We start from the raw sequence: 22296 nt of genomic DNA, 5'->3' as shown, positions 1-22296 counted from the left end.
AGGCAGCAGTTACCAAAATTAAGAGATCTTAACAATGATGTAGATCATACAGAATAGTATAAGGTGGTATGATAATAAATGATGAAATTCGGTACAGGAACGAGGAAGAATTTATTGAAACTTACTCAAACTTCTTCACAAATGTGAAATTACTGTAAGAGAAATCCCACACTCCCATGTTTAATAGTCTTCAGTCTTCAAAATAAGAATATTTTAGAGTAATAAGGGACTAAATAGCAGTTGATATTCAAATTTAAGTAACAATTGATAATGAAGAAATAATACATTGAACTTTGAAATTTCTACAAAACAAATACAAAACCATCACTCTAATTGAAGCAAAGCAGGCTTTCTTGGCTAAGAAAACAGAAGTTGACTTTGATGTTTACCAGGACAACAGCGGCTGCAGGTCCAACAAAAGCGTAGAGAAGTCCTCCTTCAAGAGACAGCCAGCAGCTAAAAATAACATCAGATAGAAACTAACAGAAATTAGTGATAAGTGTTAAACCATGAAGTATGATAAAATTACTTGAATTATGTACTTAGCATTCAAATTTTGGCACAAGCCTTTCAAAGGCTTGTAATTAAACAAAATGCTTTAGGAGATACGGCAAAAAGCTAAAATTACAGCATTTCATGTGTGAGAAATATTATGTACCTTTCACAGAAAAGAAACTTTTACTATAAGACCTTACTTTCAGGCAGTTAAAATATTTTAGACAAATTACTCTTGCAGTGAGATTTTTATATTGACTTTCAGTACAAAGGTGACTATTACATAAGTTTCGTAAAATGCTGCTTTATAACCATTATGAAAATTTTCAAATACTAAGAACAGCATGCTTTCAGAGTCTTGCATATGTCATTTACAAGTTCTTTCTTGAGGCCATTGGGATATGGGAGAAATTGGTTTAAAAGCCATCATTGCAGGGAATGGATAATCTATATTTTCTATGCTTTTTTTTTTTTTTTTTACCTCTGATTTTACTTTTACCCCAGTCTACTAAGCAAATTCACTAAAGATAAGCTTTTGAATAAAAATAAGTGCAGCTGTGTTTATTTCGATTACTCAATTCACCAAGAGATGCAGGTTTACATTGCTAGAGACATGGTGGAGACACGGTAACCCATCTGAGTGAGAACGTTTGTTTTCTCAGAGCAGAGGACCATGAAGAAAACACGGGGTGCAACTTGGGCTTGCAAGATGGCCCATGTGCATGTGCAGAGTCCAAGAGAGTCAATATAAGGAAAGCACCAGGAAATGTTTTATCTCTGCTGATGCAATGGGTCATGCCCAGTATTTCATGCACCCGTTTTGACATGCGACCCTGTCAATATTACTTCTAGCTCTGCAGAATGAACATGCTGCCTCCAAAAGTAAGAACCATTAACAATCACAGTCCTATATCTGTTCTAAGAATAAACTTTTCTATATTAGTTGTAGTGGGTATCTGACTTAAGCATTTATTAAAGCTCACAGAACTATAATTGAACAGGGTGAATGTTACTGTGCATAAATTATACTTTAATTAAAAATTTTAACCTAGTAATTCTATAAATAAAAATACAGATGTGTGTGTTTATATATATACACACATATATATTTATTTATATTTAAATATTTACCCATGCATACATGCCAATACATGTATCAATGTATACATAACACAAATGTGTCTGTCTATATGTATTCAAATGTACTTATTTCTCCTCACCACAGGAGTGGACACATAAAATTCTACTTCCCATTTTGGGAGTGATAACTGAATATCCTTTTTTTTTTTTTTTAATAAAATAACTGGAGAAAAAGCCTTTAGTTTGATGCAGCACTGTAGTCAGTGTCTCTCAGACTGCCACTACATTACTACTATATTTTTGTGCAAGGTAATCTTCAAACTGATACATTATTCATTATATTGTATTCTGTCTAAATCACAAACTCCTTGAAAGTTGGAACCATATAATCTATAATCCTATCTCTTTCTATATCCCCAATACAGTGCCTTTCAAATACTGGGTTTATTCCAAAAGAGTCCTACTGTTGTAAAAAGTAATGTCTTAAAGGTAATTGCGCTGTAGTAAGCAGTACTCTACAACAAACAACCAGGAGCTTTGCCTATTTGTGTGTTTATAATACAGACTGCAGAAGAAAACAAGTGTTCTAATGACACAAGTTCTTTAAATTCTTTGGAAATTTCTTTTGGATGGGCAGGTGACATGATGTCTTTTGGCACAATCTCCATTTGGATGAATCTACCAGAAGGTCTAATTAGCAGTAATTCCTACCTCAAACCTGAAGATGAACAGAAAATCTCACTTTAAAAATTTATGCTTCTAATAAGATGTGCCCATCTCTTTCTCCATTTCTCAACTGCCGCCTCAGCTTGAAAGAGCAGATGAAGGAAAATACGAAAGTGTATTGTTTTACATTTTAAGTGTTAAACATAAACATTACTTATACATTCTCTCATAGAATTTATCAGTATTATAGCTGTGATTAGGATGGGCTGATACCATGCCGTATTTCTTCCCTCTAATTTCTCCCATAGCCTAGGCATTTTCTAACCTGTATTGTACTGGTTCCCCTGATATGTACGTTTTCGTATTACCTTAACATAGCAACAACAAAAACAACCAAAAAAACATAGCAACAAAACTTGAAGTAACATGACACAACTTGGTCGATACCAATATATATTATCATCAGTGAAATCAGAAGCTCAGATCAGAATCTTATGCTAAAAGTTAAACCACCAGGGTTTATTCAGTTCCCAAGATTGTATTTGAGATTAAACACACAAAATAAATACTGAAGCATTTTGAAATGCACTGGTCTTATGAGATAGTGGGAAACTGAAACAAGGATTCTGCACAGGGCTTCAGCATATACTTCCCAAGCTCTGTGCATTTAAGCTACCTTACATCATTCCACACTAATGCGATTTCTACCCTAGTTAATGACTCGGTGACAAAATGCAAGCCATCAGCAGTGCCAACCAAGAGTAATGAAGCATAGATAATGATTTACTTAATTATAAACATGATGTATCACTGTGGATGGACTTACTAGTGATCAGTGCCATATCCTTTCGTCCTTGTGAAGCCCACTGATGTGGCCACTACTAATGCTGGTAAACCTGCAAGAGAAGCATTGTCACACATCACATTCAGCTGTAACCACTGTGCATTCTGGCTCAAGAAAGCTAGGACAGACTCAAAATGCTTACACTGGAGAACTACCATTGCTTTAATTCTTTCGTGAAGTATGTTTCCATCACAAAATTTCTTTCAAGTACAAAAATATGAGAGCGACAGCTGGTCTTTTAACTCAGTGCACTTCTGTAATGTTGCTAGGTTACCACCACATTTGACATGGGTTTAAAGGAAATTAATAACAGAGATTTAGTCTATCTTTTAAGTTATTTTTTTCCCTAGGGGTCTACGCTGTTATAAAGGAAATTTATAGTTATAAAATCAGAAAGGCAAAAAACGGATATTGTGCTGTGATGGAATATCACAGAAGTGGAACATTCAGTTGGCCTCGTATTGATCCACATCAGGTTGTACTTACAATAAGAGAAAAAATAAATCCTAGCACATAATTCTTTACAATTTACTTATTACAACGAGAATGTAGGATCAAGGTTAAGGGCTCTAAGGAATTAATTTTGGGGCCTCCTGATTATCCTCCTTTTAACAATCCTGAACAAAGTTCAGAACATATATAACAGTTTCTCTTCATGGACTTCTTGGTAGGTATCTCTCCACACATCACTCAGTCCCTCTTGGAGTTCAATTGCCTGCATAGCTGTGCCAATACTGACCTAACATCTTTTAGTTTACATTTATATGAATCACACTCTCATTACCCAAGTTCAGTGGCATGTCCCTGTGTCTCGGTGAACAGAGTTCAGTCTAATCTATGCTATTTACCTTTTCTTTCTTTCTTCTTCTTCCTTTTTTTTTTCTTTTCATTTTGATCATGACTTCTTTTCAGGAAGATGATGTTTGACTTTTCAGGTAGAAAAATCCATCATCTAATCACCTTCTGCCCATCTTCTTTCTTCCTATCATTTCCTCCCCTTCCTGCTATTCTCTTCTATGAGTCTTTTTAAGTGACATCACTTTCCTTCATGAGGTTTAATGACCAAAAACTATGAGGAACGTCTCAGAGGGATACGTCATAGTTTAAAACAGATATGCCTCTCCCTCCACCCTGTATACACACATGCATGTGTGTGTGTGTGTATACACATATATATGACATTTTGATTGACTAGACCAAGTTCAGTAGAAAATATTTTCTCCTGGGTCATAGCTAGAGCATTAATAATCTTCATTTTGTACAATTTATTTTTTTCTAAATTTATTATGTTGCACTTTGCTATAATGAAATTGGTATGCCACTAATCTGCCAACTCAGACTTCTTGATAGTTTAGCACCATCCGCTTAGCTTTTTTGCTACTCAGAGTAGTAGCAATATTATCTGTAAACTTGGAGACCAGCTGTGAGCTCTCTCCTCAAGATCTTTGGTAAAGATATTATTAAATAAGCTAGTTACGAATCCAGAAAATTGCCACTCTTTATATTTAAGGGAAGTCACTTACCTGGATTCTATATTTCTTGGATCTATGACACTAATTCATGATAAAAAGTGCTCCCTGATTCAATACCAATCTAACTTTAGAAGGTCTTTGACATAAAATCCAGACAAAAGTTTTATGAAAATTATAAGTAGAATACATCCTCCAATTTCTTCTTAATGGCTTTCCCATTTGTTTGCGCAAAGAACCCTCATATGTTAATCGCATATGACAGCACCTTGCTGAAACCTGATGGATAATCTTTAAATAATCTGAATCCTAATTTTTCCAGTATGAATTATTCTGCTATTGTAATAAGTCTGCTTACTTGTAATTTTTCAGACTCCATCAAGCACCCTATTCTCTAGTCTACCTGTATAGTAGGTATTTGCTGTATATTTGGCCCTAAATTCCCCATTTTTTTAGTTCAAGTTTTTGAAACACAAAGACAAATGACAAAATCCTGAGGTTTTCTGAAACTAGGTTCTTAATTTAATTCTAAGTAAATGAAGCTAATTAATTAATTCCAATCAAGCATTAGAACTGGCCTTATGAAAAACACAAATCTTCAAGATGTCCATTTCATAAGGCAATTTGAGGGAAACTTTTCCTGATAAAGATAAGCAAAAAAAAAAAAAAAAAAAAATTAATTCTCAGTCTGTCAACAATTCTTTTTCTCCTCCGAGGACTCCCCTGACTAGCTGTGAGGCTTCATTCATTCCATTACTACTTCACTCTACATCACTTCCTTCCTGTGACATGAATAGCTTAGTCCTTACTTGCTTTGAGCTCTCTTGGAACGGACTTCCTAAAGTTTTCTTAAGAGTAGTACATGACTAGTGACTATAACATGTACCTGTCTTGAGCCCCGAACGTTTTAGCACATTTTGTGTTTTCAGGACATATGAGCGGTGAACACTTTGCTTTTCTGCTTAGAGCTATCCCAGGACTCCGGTTACACCACTGCTTCACTGACTGGCTACGTGGTCATCCAATATTTACTCCTTTTTAAAGCTCCAAATGCCCAATGTTCAAAACTGACCAGTTTCATATATTTCCACTTCCACGTATCAAATTGGACATAAAGAAAAGTAGCCTGGGGATAATCACACTCTACAGCTTCAATATGTCTTCAAAGTCATTTTAATAAGAGCATGAAAGAGTATATTAATATGCTTACCCCATCCAAGGCACAAAAAACGTTTCCTTATAAGCCGTGTCCTAATTTTTCCAGTTACAGCCATATATGACTGCCACGCCTCAGTCAAGACCCAACAGAATGAAGCCAGGAAGAAAAAGTGCAAAAATGCAGTGGTAGTTGTACAGATGCTCTGTGGAAACAAAAAAGACTCACACTGAATATGGTGGGGGAGAATCATGTGTCCTCCAAGGGATCATTAATCTTCGACTCATTGCTTTTATCTCAAATATCTACCTCTCCTGTGTGACAGTGTAATTATTTACAGAAATTAGAAACCCTGCAGTCTTTATGCTGTATACAATATCTATGATAGAAAAAAATATGTCCTAATTCCGTTTGCATGTTCAATTTTTTTATGAGGAGGAGGCAGAATGTAAATTAAAACCCAAGGGAGATTACCATTACTACTTTACTTGAAGTTTTTTTCCTTGAAATGTAATTATTATGTAAAGAAACCTATCTTTGGTTTAATTTAAGTTACAGACATCTTGCATCATTCTTTTGGCTACATTCTTTATCCTTCCATTCTAGCTGATAATTCTTTGTTTTGATTTTTTATCTGTATTGATGTTAAGATTACATTTCAACAGCTATCCAAAAGGAAAAATTGCTTTTATACAAATGTGATATTCCTGGTGTAAGAGCAAAGTATAAAATGAGATTTGGCTAATAGCCTAGTACAAAAATAACATATGTATTTTAAAGTCCTTAATACATTGTTCTGTACTGTTACATTCCAATGTGTGTCCTAATAAAATCATTTTGAAAAGTTAATTGAGTCAGTGGCAGTACACAGCCATGATTTCACAGATATTTTATTTTGCTACTGCCTAGCAATAGTTACTTGTGACTCATCTGCAAAGGTGAGCAGGTTCATTTTGGTAAGGGCTGCTACTTGTTTCACTACTGGCACAATATCTTTGTGTAAATCTTATTCAAATCCAAGTCTTCATCAAGCAGAACCAGTAACTAAACTACTCTCTTCCTCTGTCAGTTTCCATCTTGCTATTCCCAGAAACTGAAAAGAGCAAATATAGAACTAGAAAAAAATAATAATAAACTCGTTAACAGAGAAATAAAAGTACAACCCTCATCTTCCCGCCTCCACTCCAGTATACTGCTAAAGCAGAACAGCTTTTTAGACTTTTGGCCCAAACTAATCCTATTATTTATTCTATTAAAATTCACCAGATGTTAATTCAGCTTTTTAGTTCTTTCCATCTTATAAAAAGAACTTTACCATGTTTATCTCACCAGGATTTTTTTTTTTAAATGTTCAGAGATAATGTCCAGAAGCTGAGTAGCACTGTGCTAGGCATATAGCCTGTGGTTGAACTAATTATGACCACAATCATCATCATTTTGCAAATGGTACTAAAGCAAGCATTACTAGTTTTTGGCATGTGATTCCTTGTTTCATGTGGCACTTAAATATACTTAATTACTTAGACTTATTTTCATAAAGATGTCAATTTGCTGTATGACAAAATCATGGATTTCCCAAACCCTCTTCCTCAGACCTTTATTCCTGCTTCAGGTATAACGCAGTAACTGTAACCAACTGTGCTCCCTCCCATACTTGAGACATTGAGACTTCTTCCAAGCTAAGGTTTGAATATCTACAGCTGACTACTTTGCTCACTCCTGATCTGCAGTTCCTGATCCTAATTTGAATTTCCAAGATAATTCTTCCCTTTAATACCTGAAGACTAGCTACACTTTCTAATTCACCTGTCACTTCCTTCCACCAGTTTGTTTCATCTCAATTGTTTGTGCTAGCAAAATTATTCCTTCTCCATTTTTAAACTATCAGTATAAGATTATATAAAACAATGTAAAAATGTTAAATGTTAAATGCTAAGTACTGGATGCACTGTGATTTTGTAAGAAATAAGAAAACGCTCAATATGTCAATACAGAGACTTATAATTTGCTCTTTCTTTATTATGTTTGTTGCCTTGGGACTTTCTGATATGTACTTCGATTCTAATACAAATTGAAATACATGTAATTTGGGGCTACTGACATTTATTGCAATAATTCATGTCTCTGGATTAGAATATGGGCCACAATGTGTAGGAAAAAAAGACTCTAGAGAAGTAAGAACCATTTCTATGACCAATAGCGTTCTAATATGATCAGATGCATATTCATATATATCTAGCAAGTTCTCTAACTATGAAGGAAAGTTGTCTCAACTTAAAGAATGTATATATATATGGACTAAAATGTCTAAAGACACAAAACTAGTCATACATGAAAAGTATAACAAAATATATGTTCCTGAGAAATAAAGAAAGAGGAATACACTTTGCCTCATCATATGAAGAATCTGTATAAAATCAGATACTCTACATAGAGAAACACAAAATTTTTCTACTGATACATTTGCTAAGCCGTCTTTTAAAAATACAACTTTTATAATAGCAAATTTCAAATAAATGCTTTTATTTACCACATTTGTCATCTCAGTTTCCATAGGGTGGCCATTCTAATTTTCAGGGCTCAGGATTCTTTGATTTTTTCTCCCACATAATCTAAATCCCATGTCAGTAGCCCATGAAGATCAACCATTTCTTGGATCCCCTCAGTACTAGAGATTTTTAGACTTACAAATCTCAAACTCCCAAGTCACTTTGTCTTAAACCTATATAGACAGGTTTACACTTTGTCATACGTTCAATCTGCCAACTACTGGATCCACTGTCACTGTTCAGATCTATAGCTTCTCCTTATTCATGTGTGTGTCTATTTTTGACTCCCACAATAGCTGAATTTTTGTTTGTTTGTTTTGTTTTTGTGTGAGAGAGAGAGAGAGAGCGTGAGCGCACAAGTAGGCTCCCCGCTGAGGAAGGACCCTGATGCAAGACTTGATCCTAGAACTCTGGGTTCATGACCTGAGTAGAAGGCAGATGCTTCACTGACTGAGCCACCCAGGCATCCCAAAACAACAGCTGAGTCTTGATAGCTTGTCATTTCAAACCCGAGACTCACCAGTACCTCAAGCAAATCACTCGATTCTCCTACACCTGCCCTACTGAATCTCAATTGGGTCCTTTACAACTGATGAGTGTTGCTGTTGAAAAATATCACAAAACTTGAGAGGGTATTAAATTGGCAAACTGAGCACTGTTCACATTGTCACCCTCATGTGTACCATTCACCCCAAGTCCTTAGGGATAAAAGAAAAAGATTTCATGAAATAACTGGGGAGAAAAGAAGTATAAACTGTGGTTGATTAAAGTCTGTGAGAAATGCCTAAAAAACAAAACAGATGAGTGCAGACTGAAGGAATCCCCAACTCAAAGCAAGATATTAGAAGCAGAGATGAACACACGGAAATAGCGGATTAAGATGCACAGATGACACACAGTTCTTACATCTGTTGGAAACTACTTTTGGAAGGAAAAAACAGAGAAATTTTCAAGGAAGGCAGCATTAAAGAAAGATTATGTAAAAGCTTCTCAGAACTTCAAAGATCCTCTGGGCTGAAGGATAAATTAAAGATAACACACGTGTGCGCACACACACACACACACACACACACCTCGATATGTTGTGATGAAATTTGTGAACATCAAGAATAAAGAGAAAAATCTTAAAAGCTGTCAGAGTCAAAAGAAAGATTACTTACAAAGGAAGAAGCATCAAATTGACATCAGATTCCTTATGAGCAACCCAGGATACAAGAAGACAGAGAATAGTATCTTGAGCAGTCTAAGGGAAAATAACTTTGAAGATCGAATTCTACACCCACCAAAGCTATTATTCAAGTGAGAGGCAGAAATAAAGATATTTTTAGAATTAAAGGCACTTTGAAGTTTACTACCTCAGGATTCTCTCTGAAAGAACTGTTAGACAATATAAACCAATAATAAGAAGAAATCCAGGAGGAAGGAATGAGATAAAAGACATAATGGACAGCAAAGAGGGTAATAAAATACACCAAGTTTACACAAATGTTTATTTAAAAGCTTAAATGTACACATTTTAATTTTTAAAATACAACCACTTAAATATAAAATTTTAAAATAATGTAAGTGAAGCTTAATAAGTAAGGGAAATGAAAGTTACAAAGGATTAGGAGAAAATAAAAGTGTGCTAAGCCTTTTGGTTGTTGTTGTTCTCAGGAATATTAGAGATACTAATTAGCTCTAGATGTTAGAAGAATATGTTTGAATATGTGCATTAATGATGTTAAGGTAACCACAAAAGGTAGAAACAAATAATGTATTTATAAAATAGTAGAGGAAAAATAGAACTAAAAAAAAAAATTCATCAGCCTAACTAAAGGCAGGCAAAGGGACAAAATAAACTAGAAAATATAAGTGAAAAAAAACCTAAAATAATTCCAAACATATCAGAAATTATAGAAATGAGAATTTTTTAAATTCATTAGTTAAAAGTTAAGAACGTTTATATTGAATTAAAAAAAAACCAAATCTAGTAATGTTTTTATGAGATATACCTCAAACCCAATGACAGAGGAAAATTAGGAATAAAGAGATGAAAAGAGGTACATTTTAAGCAAATGCTAACATGCAAAAATCAGGTGTCACAATGCTAATATTGAAAAAAAAGCATTAAAAGAGATGAAGGACTTTTCATACTGATACAGAAGCAGGTCATAAAGACATTTCCAAAGGAACATGTCTCTATGAAACTAAGAATTTTTCAAATATGTGAAACAAAAACTGAGAAAACTACAAGAATAAACTGTCAAAACTAAGTTTATAATGAAAAACAATTTGCAGCTCTCAGAAATTCATAGTAAATTTGGGCTCTTTCCATAGTTTGGTTGTTGTTGATAATGCTACTATAGCTTTCTGGGAGCATATACCCCTCTAAATTAGTACTTTTGTATCCTTTAGGTAAATTCCTAGTAGGGAAATTGATTGATCCCAAATGTCCACTGACAGATGAATGGATAAAGAGGAAATAGTAAATAGTGGAATATTACTCAGCCATGAAAAAGAATAAAATCTTGCCATTTGCAAGGACATGGATGGAGCTGAAGAGTACCACACTAAGTGAAACAAGTCAGTCAGAGAAAGACAAATATATGATTTCACTTACATGTGGGCTTTAAGAAACAAAACAAATGATCATGGGGGAAAAAAGAGAGACAGGCAAACCAAGAAACAAACACTAAACTATAGAGAACAAAGTGATGGTTACCAGAGAAGTGGGTGAGGGGTTAAATAGGTGATGGGGATTAAGGCGTGCACATTTTACGATGAGTATTGGGTGTTATATGTAAATTTTGTACCCGAAACTAATACTACCCTGTATGTTAACTGAAATTTAAATAAAAACTTAGAAAAAAATGAAATATATCTCATTAGAAAACCCAAGAGTATCTATTTTTAAATTGTTAGAAATAATAATGAGAATCAACAAAGCGGCTAGATACAAGATAAATACATAAAAATTATATTTCCTGTACACTGAGATCAATATATAAAGTTTTTTTAATACACCATCAATATCCATTTGAAAATATAATAGAAGATTTATAATTAATGATGACAACTTTATCTCTCTTTTCCCTTCTAAACCATGTTAACATTACCAAATTATTAAGCCACAGGAAAAAGAACAGACAGTAGACAACAGTGAACTCAAGATGCGTCAGTTCAGATGTTGAGAAAGGAAGGCATAACTGACTTAGAGTGACAAAGAATGTTACCACCTAAGTGCTTATAGAGTGTGGGAGGTGGTAATGGAAATATTGATGGTAATGGACCCAACTGACTCTGCAGACCTTCAAAAGGTTTTAATACCTAGAGACAGTAGGGACCAGAAACATAAAAAAGACTTTGCCTGGGGCTGAAAGAGAGAGAGAGAGGCTGGTTGAAAATCTATATACAGAATAGCTGAAACTCTGTGTTTCCTCTCCAACTCAGTGAAGTCCTGTACTGTCAGAGAGAGGTCTAGTCTCTGCAAAATTGAATGGGTTGTGTTCTGAACTCAAGTATCAGTCTCATTAATGGGTAGGTGTACAAGGCAGATACAAGTGTAAATATTAACTCTTAAGCATCCTCGTCTCATTTTCTCCTTACTTCTGCTCCCAGAATGCTAGCAGGTCAGAAATGAAAATCACCCCCAAGGGGGAAGAAATCTTCAGATGCTGGCTCATCCTTCACTAAGATACTGTGAAATCTTTCATTAAGTCCATCTACCCATATAGAACTTTAAGTCATTTTTTAGGGCCTTGCTTTTATACATGAATACACAACCAGTGATATTCAGATAATTGAAAAAATCTTCCAACATGGAAAAAAGAAAAAAGGTCAAGAACAGAAAAAGTGGGGGAGTGAGGAGAGACTATGGTGGTAACAGAAAAATAAAAACCTCAAAAGCAGGGGGCACCAGAATGGCTCAGTGGGTTGGGCCTCTGCCTTCGGCTCAGGTCATGATCTCAGGGTTCTGGGATTGAGCCCAGCATTGGGCTCTCTGCTCAGCAGGAAGCCTGCTTCCTCCTCTCTCTCTGCCTGCCTCTCTGCCTACTTGTCATCTCTGTCAAATAAATAAACAAAATCTTTAAAAAACAAAACAAAACAAAAAAAACCTTCAAAATCAGTCTAAGTCCTTCAGAAACTGAGAAAATGAATTGTACCTAGGGAAATTGTACCACTAGGGAAAGATTATCAGATGGAAAGAAAAGGTCCTATTCATAATGACGATAGAAACCATAAAACAACTCAAATACATTTAACAGGAGCTTCATGTAGAAAATTACAACATTTAATTAAGGGGCACAAAACAAGACATGATTAAATGGGAAAATATAAATGGGAATTGGAGAATCAGGGTCATATAAACGTCAATCTTTCCCCAACTGATAAATATATTCAATATAATTCCCATCAAATTTTAATTTTCTTCTTTTAGTTTGGCAAACCAATTCTAAGTCATAGAGAAAATCAAATACAAAGAATAGCCCAGAAAGTTTAAAAAAAATTTTTTTTTAAAAAGAAGAAAGAAAAGAAAGAAGCATACAGGGTTTTCCCAATGACATAAAACAGAATAATATGTAGACAGATGATCACCATCCCTATTTTGCCAATGATGGTTTGAAGAGACTAAGTTACTTAGCCAATGTCTCATGGTTAATGAGTTAGGAGGAGGAGTTAAAACATGGTCTCTCGGGCACCTGGGTGGCTCAGTGGGTTAAGCCACTGCCTTCGGCTTGGGTCATGATCTCAGGGTCCTGGGATCGAGTCCCGCATCGGGCTCTCTGCTCAGCAGGGAGCCTGCTTCCCTCTCTCTCTCTCTGCCTGCCTCTCTGCCTACTTGTGATCTATCTCTGTCAAATAAATAAATAAAAAATAAAATCTTTAAAAACAAAACAAAACAAAACAAAAAAACCATGGTCTCTGACTCCAGGGCTTCTGCATTTCCCTAACTCTGTCACACTGCTTTCTGATAATTTTTTTTTTTTTTGCACATCTATAGTCTAATCCTCACAACCTTTTATATGCTCTCAATGTTCCTTCTTATTCCTAAATCAGATAACCTTGCCTTCAACATTACAGATGAGAAACAGACTATCCATATTATTGCTATCTTCATATTCCCCATACTCTTTACCCCCTTCCTCCTTTCCAAATCAGGCCCTTCCCCTTCCAGGAGGTGGTATAATAGAGTTAAGAGATAGACCCTAGAATGGCATTTTGGGTTCACACACTGACTGCTGCATTTACTGGTTGTTACTTAAAATCTGTGTGCCTCTCTTTTCTCATTAAAAAAATGAGGATAATTACAGCTTTTACCTCATAAGACTTTTGTAAAGATTAAAGAGCATGGTGCATATAGGTTTGATGCATAGTAACCATGCTTGATCCTATATTTGGTCAACTATATACTTGTCTCCTTTAGTTAGTTCCTGTATACCTATATACATAATTTCTTAGCCGACAAATCTATTGAAATCTCTATCTTCAAATAACCAACCAATCCACCTTCTTTTTATTGGTTTATTCACAGTGGTTCTCATTGGGTGGTTCTCTCTCTTTCCAATTGTAGTCAAATTTCTTGAAAGGTTAAGCTATCCATCAGCTTCTTTACTACATGTTTACACATTTTCTTTCCCTCTAGCATTTCCCCTCAGTGTCCCTCTTACAGGAATCACCTATGACTTTCTAATTTCCAAATCTAACATATGGAACTATTTTTAAGTCTCCTACAAAGACTTTGGACCTTAACATTCTCATAGAGTCTTTCAAGTTTTCCGTAGCTCTAAAATTCTACAACAGCATGAATACTGTCTAATTAAAAGTCTAACGGAGCTATTCATTTCTTGAATTAATTTCGGCAATTTATATTTTACCACTAATTATCCATTTCATTTATATTTTCCAATGTCTTACTATGTGATTGTAGATAATGTCCTCATAAATTTTAAGAAATACTATTTTTTTTTGCCTCTAAATTTGCTTATCTATGTTTCCTATTTCTTGGTCAAAGATGCCTGCTTTACTAATTTATTTCAAATCTTAATGATTCCTTAAGTCCAACTTTCTAGAAAAATATTATTACATTAATACCAAGATGAATTTCTTAAAGTGTAAAATATAATTATTTATTCTTTTCATTTGGCAGACTTTCAAGGATTCTAAGGGAAAAAATGAACTATGTTTACCTTATTCCCAGCATTCAAATAAATCAAAGAGTTCTAGCATTTAAAAATAAGCAATCATTGACACCAATTATGTAACTATTTCAAAAAGCAAAAGAGAAAATGCTTTTGAGGAGAGATATAGGATATTAAAAAAAAAAAAAAAAAACTCCAAGCAATAGAGAATGCAGAGAAGCTTGTTTTTGCTAGAAATATGAAAAACAGAATTTTGAGATGAAACACTTCAGTAGAATATTTAGAAACTCTCAAACAGTATCAATATCTGCATACTTTAATTGCAGTATTTATGGGGAAATCAAGAATTACTGAAGTTACTGCAAAATTTAACAATTTCAGATGAGCTGGAATCATTCCTACATATGAAGCAATTCTTATTTGAATTATTTAGATAATTTCCTCCACTCTCACACTAGTTTGTCTATAATAAGTAAATAGACAACATGATGACTATAGTTAACACTTCTGTTTGACATATAGGAAAGTTGAGGGTAAGTCCTAAGAGTTCTCATCACAAGGAGAATTTTTTTCTTGTTTTCTTTCTTTTCTTTTCACTGTGACCTATATGAAAAGATGGATGATGTTGGCTGAACCTATTGTGATCACTTCACAATATGTGTAAATCAAGCCATTATGCTGAATGCTGTATACTTATACAGTGATTTATATCAGTTATTTATTAATAAAACTGGAAAAATTATGGATATGTATATCTTGATATTCACGTGGAATAAAACATGTTCAAGACATATAACCTTTTAATTCTGAGATGCACCTGTAATCCTTACAAGTGAATGATGTTATGGGAAGAAATTCTGGTTCATCACTATAGTGATTTCAAAGACAGCCCTTAAAAGGTTGCACTAAAACTATTTACATTGTTCAAAAAAGAGGTTTTTACAGACTAAAAATAAATTACTGTGTGAAATACATTAATGGATAAAAAGCGCTTGCACAAAGATAACACAAAACTCCATGTATAGTAAGTGCTCAGTAAATAATAGCTGTTAATAATAAGGTTATAGTTAAAAGCATAATTAATTAATCCATAATTAAAATACATGGATTAATTTTCATTTGGCATAACAAATGTAACTGAAAATGTTTGAGACTACATTTTTTTTTGAGACTACATTTTAAAAGATGATAAAAAAAACTAACTTATCAAGCACCTACTCTGTCTTAAACATCAACTTTGTGACAATGCCATAAGGTAACTATTTCTATATGAGGAGATTAAGGTCAGAGAGGTTAAGTAACTTGTCTGAAGTTACACATGTAGCAAATGAAGGAGCAAATGTTCTTTTCTTTACCACATGTTGCTCTTTGCTGACATATTTTTATCTCTATGGTTATACTACATTATATCAAGCCAGTGCAAATTGTTGTGCAATAGCAGGATGGAGATGGTAAATAAATAGATGTTAAGATATACAACAAAAATCACATTAAGTGATTAGTCTTTTTTTTCCAAATCACAACCAAAAGAAGAATGCTAACTGAACATGATGATGATGATGATGATGATGATGATAAGAAGAAAAAGATGCATCATTTAAAAATATAGTTTTGGTTATGAAGAGCCCATCAGCACATGTGCAAACATAGTTTGAGGTTATCTGGACAGAGCAAATCCCAATGAGACAGTGGGAACTGTGACTACAAGATTCATCAAGTTGTAATTAAAGGTTTTATGATATTAATTCCATCAAAACTTTCTGTTAATGTCACTTCATTCAACCTCCTTCATTCCATAGCTGCTGTGACATGCTATATCAAAAGCTATGTCATTTGTAGATAACAGACAAATGTCTCTCATAGATCCAAATACTTAGCTGGTGCATTCCTCCTCTTGGATATAGTGGACAATATCAATAGAAGAGATTTTATAGGATTTAGTTTTCTCTTGAAAACTCTTGTTTCACTACTAAAAAGTTGCAATACCTCCTTAAAAACTATGGCACAAAGCTATGATAAAGAAACATTATCATCTCTCTGATCCATCTTTTTGGGGAAAAAAACACTTTGGAAAACAGAAGAAATTGCTAATATAAAGTCATGTACGATATGAAATAACAAATGAATGAAGAAACACAGGCAGTTGCTAAATATGAGAATCTCAATAACAATTCTTATTTGCTAGGCTTTTATAATTTCATATTAAAACGAAGCAGTACTATTAAAAAGGAAAGAAATGCTAGATAGATGTCAATAGAGATAAAAATCTGTCTCACAGATGTCAAAAATATGTATCTTGCAGAAAACATGTTCATATTTTGAAGACCTTGGAAAGTTTGTCACACATAACAGGAAAATCTGAGTCTTTGAAATGTGTCCTTTGGGAGACTAAACATTTGTACATTGTACCAAGCAGATGCTTCATTATACACTGTTATCTCCAGGCTTAGAAAATGACAATTTTATTCAAAATGAAATATAATTAAGTCACTTGCTAAATAAGGCCAAGAGTTCAGCTAAAGCTTTACTAATAATTTAGAAATTTTATAAAATGTGTTATAAGCGCTAAGATGTCTCTGAGAATTGATTTATGCTGCGTTCTATAACAGAAGAGAAAAATCAATTGTGAGTGGAATTATACCCTCCAATGTAATGAAGCACCATATAGGGTCACTCAAAAAAGGATGATAGAAATGGAAGTACAAAGTTGCCTTCAGCTTGTATCGAGCAAAGAAAGCAAAACTTTGCAGCTCTGTTGTTGAGGTTTCTAGACAAAACGTTTCTCTGAGGATTGGGAAGGCAAAGTAAAGTAACTCTTTTATATCAAAAAGACATTTGTTTATTCCATTTATCAAGTTTAATCACCAGTCTGACTTGGTGTCACAAAACTATTTCAATATGGAATGAAAACAGTTTTTGATTCAGGGGTGCTGGGTGGCTCAGTGGGTTAAGCCTCTGCCTTTGGCTCAGGTCATGATCTCAGGGTCCTGGGTTCGAGTCCCGTTTAGGGCTCTCTGCTGGCAGGAAGCCTGCTCCCCATCCTCCCTCTCTCTGCCTCTCTGCCTACTTGTGATCTCTGTCAAATAAATAAATAAAATCCTTTAAAAAATTTTTAAAATAGTTTTTGATTCAGAGGTGGTATAGGATGAAAACGTCCTACTCTGCAGAGTCAGGCTAGTATTTCTCAGCCTTGGTTGTGCCATAGGATCACCTGGGGAGCTCTAAAAATGAAGAACTATTAATGCTATCCCCTAAGATTCTGATCTAGTCAGCCTAGGGTGGAGCTTCAGCATCAGCATTGCTAGGGCTCCCCAGGTGATTCTAATGGGTAGCCATTGCTCACAATCAGCATCTAGAACAATCACAGACTGACTCCTAGCCATGGAAGCTACCAAATGTGTGACCTTGCACAAACTATTCACTTCTCACAGCCTCAAAGTCTTGGAGCTGTTGGATGAGAGTTAAAGTATTTACTACATTGGGTTATTTTAAGATTACACGTAATAAATGTAAAGTGTTTAGTTCTCAAGGGGTTCTAAAAAGTATTAAACAGTAATGACCATTCATGCAAATTCTCAACCCCTTAGAGTAACTTACCTCATCTTAGGTAGTTCCTAAAGTTCTGGAAAGAGTAATGAAAATGGAGTCCTTTGCTATGTATTTATATTTGAACTTAGAATGACCTTAAGAATGAATAGACTTCTTTATAGTTTCTGCTATGAAAATAGAGTTCAATAGCTAACAATGAAGGGTGTGGGGGGGCGGGGAAGAGCACAACAGAGTAAGGCTAGTCTTAAATTATGCTAAATGTGATCATTGGGCCAGTTTTAGGACTCTGGGCATGTTGATTTAGGGAGATCTCAAAGAACTTCTACTCCAAAGTACCAATTGTCAATCCTGAGTTTGGATACAAATCCCTAATTGCTTATCTCTGAGCCACCCAACCCCAGATATTTCAAACCCATATGTCTAAAAATTAACTTTTCACCCTCCCTGTTAAGCTAGATTCTCCTTTTGTGTATGGACTTCACTGACCTCTCTATTTCTGTGATCTTAGATGGGGCCATCACTCACTCTCTCCTGAAGTATTAGTGACAGAGGGAGATTTCTGTGAGGAGAGCACCCTTCTGTTGGTCCTTCTTCCTTCGGCAAGAATGAAGTGAAGCTCCAGACCTAAGTATGACAAGATGTTCCTATTCTTTCCCCTCTACAAGTTAAAGAAAAAAGAAAGAAAGAAAGAAAGAAAGAAAGAAAGAAAGAAAGGTCTTAGACTATATCTGCCATATACTAAGTCCTAAATAAATATGACCGTAGTTACCAGTATTTTAATAATTACTCCAAGGGGAACTGAATATAAGGTTTATTTCTACAATGAGAAATACTAAAGTATGTTTAAATGTTAAGTGAAGAATCAAATAAAGAAACTGTCCTGTCTCCACGGACAGGAGAAATCTGATAAAAATGAAATTTCAAGCACAAGAGAAGAACTAGCCTTTGATAAGAAGAAAGTCCTCTCTTAATTTATTTTAAGGAAGGAACAAAGATGAGGTGAAAATGTAGATAAGATAGCATATCTTAGCTACATTATCTTTGGTAGCCATCATGGCTACCAAATTCTTTTTGAAGTAGAAGTTGGGTCTATTGTTAAAGCTAAAGATGTAGAAAGGAAATCAGTGGTTTGAATATGTTTGAACAAATCAGAAATTCTCTTGAGAACTGGAAAACCAGGTAACATGGAATTGCCAGGCAGCATTGAAGCTACCTTGAGCTGAGTAATCGCACACTTGTCAGCTCCAAAACCAAAGACTATGCAGCATAGACGTCCCTCCGCCCACCTCTGAAATCAAGAATTCTAGTCCCCTGCAAAAGTAAAGAAATACTAGTTTTGCTATTTTTCTAGAGGGGTTTTCTCTGGGTTCCTGTTTTAATGGAGCATCTGGTATATGGTTCCATTTTCTTCCCCCTTTGACTACACATGATGCACACCTTACTATTATGTCCAAGAAGATACAAACCAGCTCTATGGAAACAATGGAAGCTAGCTACTACCAAGAACAAATCAAGATTTTAGTCCATTGGTTGGGAAATGCTGAAATCACAATGTAACAAATCTCATACACTGGAAGCAAAATCGAAGAAGTGTCTCAAGCTTCTTATCTTTTGATAAACAATTACCTTTGAAAGTTTAGAAACCTACTAGGCTAGATTCTCAGTTTCTCAGCAGGTGGAACAGATGACTACATTCAGAGTACTATAATCCAGATTGGACAAAAATAACAGATGGCAAAACACACTATTTCTAGTACCATTACTTTTACAAGCAACGGCTATAAATACCTTTTTGGAAGACATTCATTTATTGGAAAAGAACAGTTTAGTCCACACAAACCCCAAGTGATCTTTTCCTTTACCGTGTCTTAAAAGATTTTATCATTGAAGGATTTAGCATCAAAATAGTTACTGAGTACCGAGTGCATGAAAAATCCAGCATGAGACAAGTTTTAAACATTTTACACAAAACCATAAAAATTACATATGTGTAAAAACACATTTGTAAGCATTTACGACATATGCATGTGTTTAAGTTGGATTACTGTAATGAGTAAAGTCAAGAAGATAAGGATACTTCATATACTGAATTGACTTTTTTGATAAAACAGATTCCTAAAATTATTTGATTTCTTTTATCACTATAAAATAGAACTGAATTTTATTAGTACAGTTCACTTTCAAATCCAGAGTCTAATCAAGACTAGCAAAAAGTTGGTTGAAAGGAGGAAGGAAGTACATTTTTTAAAAAAATTTTATCTGGGGGGGGTGTGGGAGGTGGAGGGAGAGAGAGTCTTTAAGCAGGCTCTCTGCTGAATGAGGAGCCCCTGACATGGGGCTCGATCTCAGAACCCCGAGATCAATGAACTGGTTGAAATCAAGAGTCAGATGCTCAACCGACTAAACTACCCAGGCGCCCCAGGAAGTACAGCATTATTTTACTTTATTTTTACAACATTAAAAAATTAGTAATGTATTATGCAATACCCTCAAACTTTGTTTAGAAATGGTGACAGCTGGATCACAATGTTTCTTGGTTGAGCCCAAGCTTTGTTACGAAGCTCCTTTGGTTTCAGTACGACATGTTTTGCTTTATACCATTTCCTCTTATCATATTTAAGATATTTATTACAACCAAGTAAAAAGTGTCAAGAGGAAAATAGAAGCAAAATCCCAAAGACCATTATGTCAAAAATAGATTTTACCAAATATTTTAAGTATAGTCTTCTATTCTTATATCACGACTTTAAATTATACAGTTTAAAGTAATGTAGATGAGCGGAGAAACTCCCTCCATTTTTACTCACAAGGAGAACAGTAGTGTAGGGAGAGAAAAAGAGATCTGGGCCCAAGGTTGACGGGGAGAGGGTGAGGAGGGGAGGAGAAGGAGTTGAAATGTGTTCCCAGTCTTCTCTAAAGAGCTATAATTTCATTCTCCTCATTTTAAGAGGGTGAAAACCGCTCCTCTCACCCCACCTCCAACCTTGCCTCCTTCTATTCTTCTCCATACATTTTTGCCTTCTGAGGAGAGGCGTGGCAGCAGTCAAAGTTAGTATTGGAGCAGGAAAGAGAGAAGAAAGAGAATCCAATTACATCTAACAACTTGTCCTCCTACTTTGACCACAATGTCTTAATGCCAGGATTCCACAAGGAAGAGAGCTTTGTGCAGAATCGACTTGATTCAAATGAACCAAATACAGTACTTTATAAATAACTGAATCATTTCAAATAAAGCTAATATTATATAAATAATACCTGTCTTTTCTAAGTACCTACTTATTTATCTTATTCAGTTCAATATGAATATGCTAAGCGTATATTTCTAAAGGGAATCAGATTATGATTCATATTCAGTTCTCAATTACAGCCTCTCAATGCATGAAATATTCTCTTGTAGTAAATGAAGCACTTTGAGAAGAATACACATTCTTTCAGGTTTCTAGGATCCTGTTTAATGCAGGACTATAGCATATAATGATTGTACCTTTGAATAATACAACACCTTTTTTCGCTCCCTGAATTCAAAATCACTTTCTCTTATATTATTCTATTATTTGTTAGAAACTTCTATTCTTATGCTTATTTCATTGATTATAGCTTCCTAAGGTCAGGTTTGTTTTCCTTGTATTAAATCCAGTGGAATACCTAGCACATAAGTTTTATCCAGTAAATATTTACCGTATGAAAAAATTTAAGAAAATAACTCTGTTATTAATACTTTCAAAGGAGATTTTGGTCTGAATATATATGTTCTTGCTTAGTGATAACTATGTGTGAGGAATTCTTCACCACTGTTGTAGAAAAGACCAGCTTCCTCAATCCTTGCTCAGTCCTTCTCACATGGCAGAATATTTAAAAAAAAAAAAAAAAATGGGTGCCTGGGCGGCTCAGTTGGTTGAGCACCTGCCTTTGGCTCAGGTCATGATGCCAGACTTCCAGGATCAAGTCCCGCATCGGGCTCCCAGCTCCTTGGGGAGTCTGCTTCTCCCTCTGACCTTCTCCTCTCTCATGCTCTCTCTCACTCATTCTCCCTCAAATAAGTAAATAAAATCTTTAAAAAAAAAAAAAAAAGTAATCTTTGAGCACATGGGGATCCAGAATAAAAACTGAACTTCCCAGCCTTTCTTTTAAGGTAATCTATAAATAGATTCTTGCCCATAGAAGACTGACAATAGTATAGGAAATATTGGAATAATATTGGAAAGTTATCTTTTTCTTCTTTCCCTGTTTTCCTTTGTTATCAGATGGAATGTTTACATGACGGCTGCAGCTAGTTACAGTAATCTTGGACACTGAGGTGGAAATTTCAAGTCAGAATAAGGTCAGGAAGAAATGGGCCCCTTGTGACCAGGGAGCTGCCCACATT

General features: G+C 34.8%; 1 protein-coding gene across 4 annotated transcripts in view; it reads right to left on the bottom strand.

Moving 5' to 3' along the window:
* The window catches only part of ADGRB3 (adhesion G protein-coupled receptor B3), a 723296-nt gene that overhangs the window by 61695 nt on the left and 639305 nt on the right, over nt 1-22296 (bottom strand). For all 4 annotated transcript variants that reach the window (XM_059178365.1, XM_059178363.1, XM_059178364.1 and 1 more), the window contains 3 exons: nt 5765-5915; nt 3068-3137; nt 390-456 (listed from right to left, as the gene is read on the bottom strand). In XM_059178365.1, coding sequence (XP_059034348.1) covers nt 390-456; nt 3068-3137; nt 5765-5915 — 288 coding nt within the window. The remainder of the gene's footprint in view (nt 1-389; nt 457-3067; nt 3138-5764; nt 5916-22296) is intronic.

The sequence above is a fragment of the Mustela lutreola genome, chromosome 6 (assembly GCF_030435805.1).
Source record: "Mustela lutreola isolate mMusLut2 chromosome 6, mMusLut2.pri, whole genome shotgun sequence".
NCBI lineage: Eukaryota > Metazoa > Chordata > Mammalia > Carnivora > Mustelidae > Mustela > Mustela lutreola.
The sequence above is the reverse complement of the archived record's forward strand: the minus strand, read 5'-3'. Positions and strand labels throughout refer to the sequence as shown.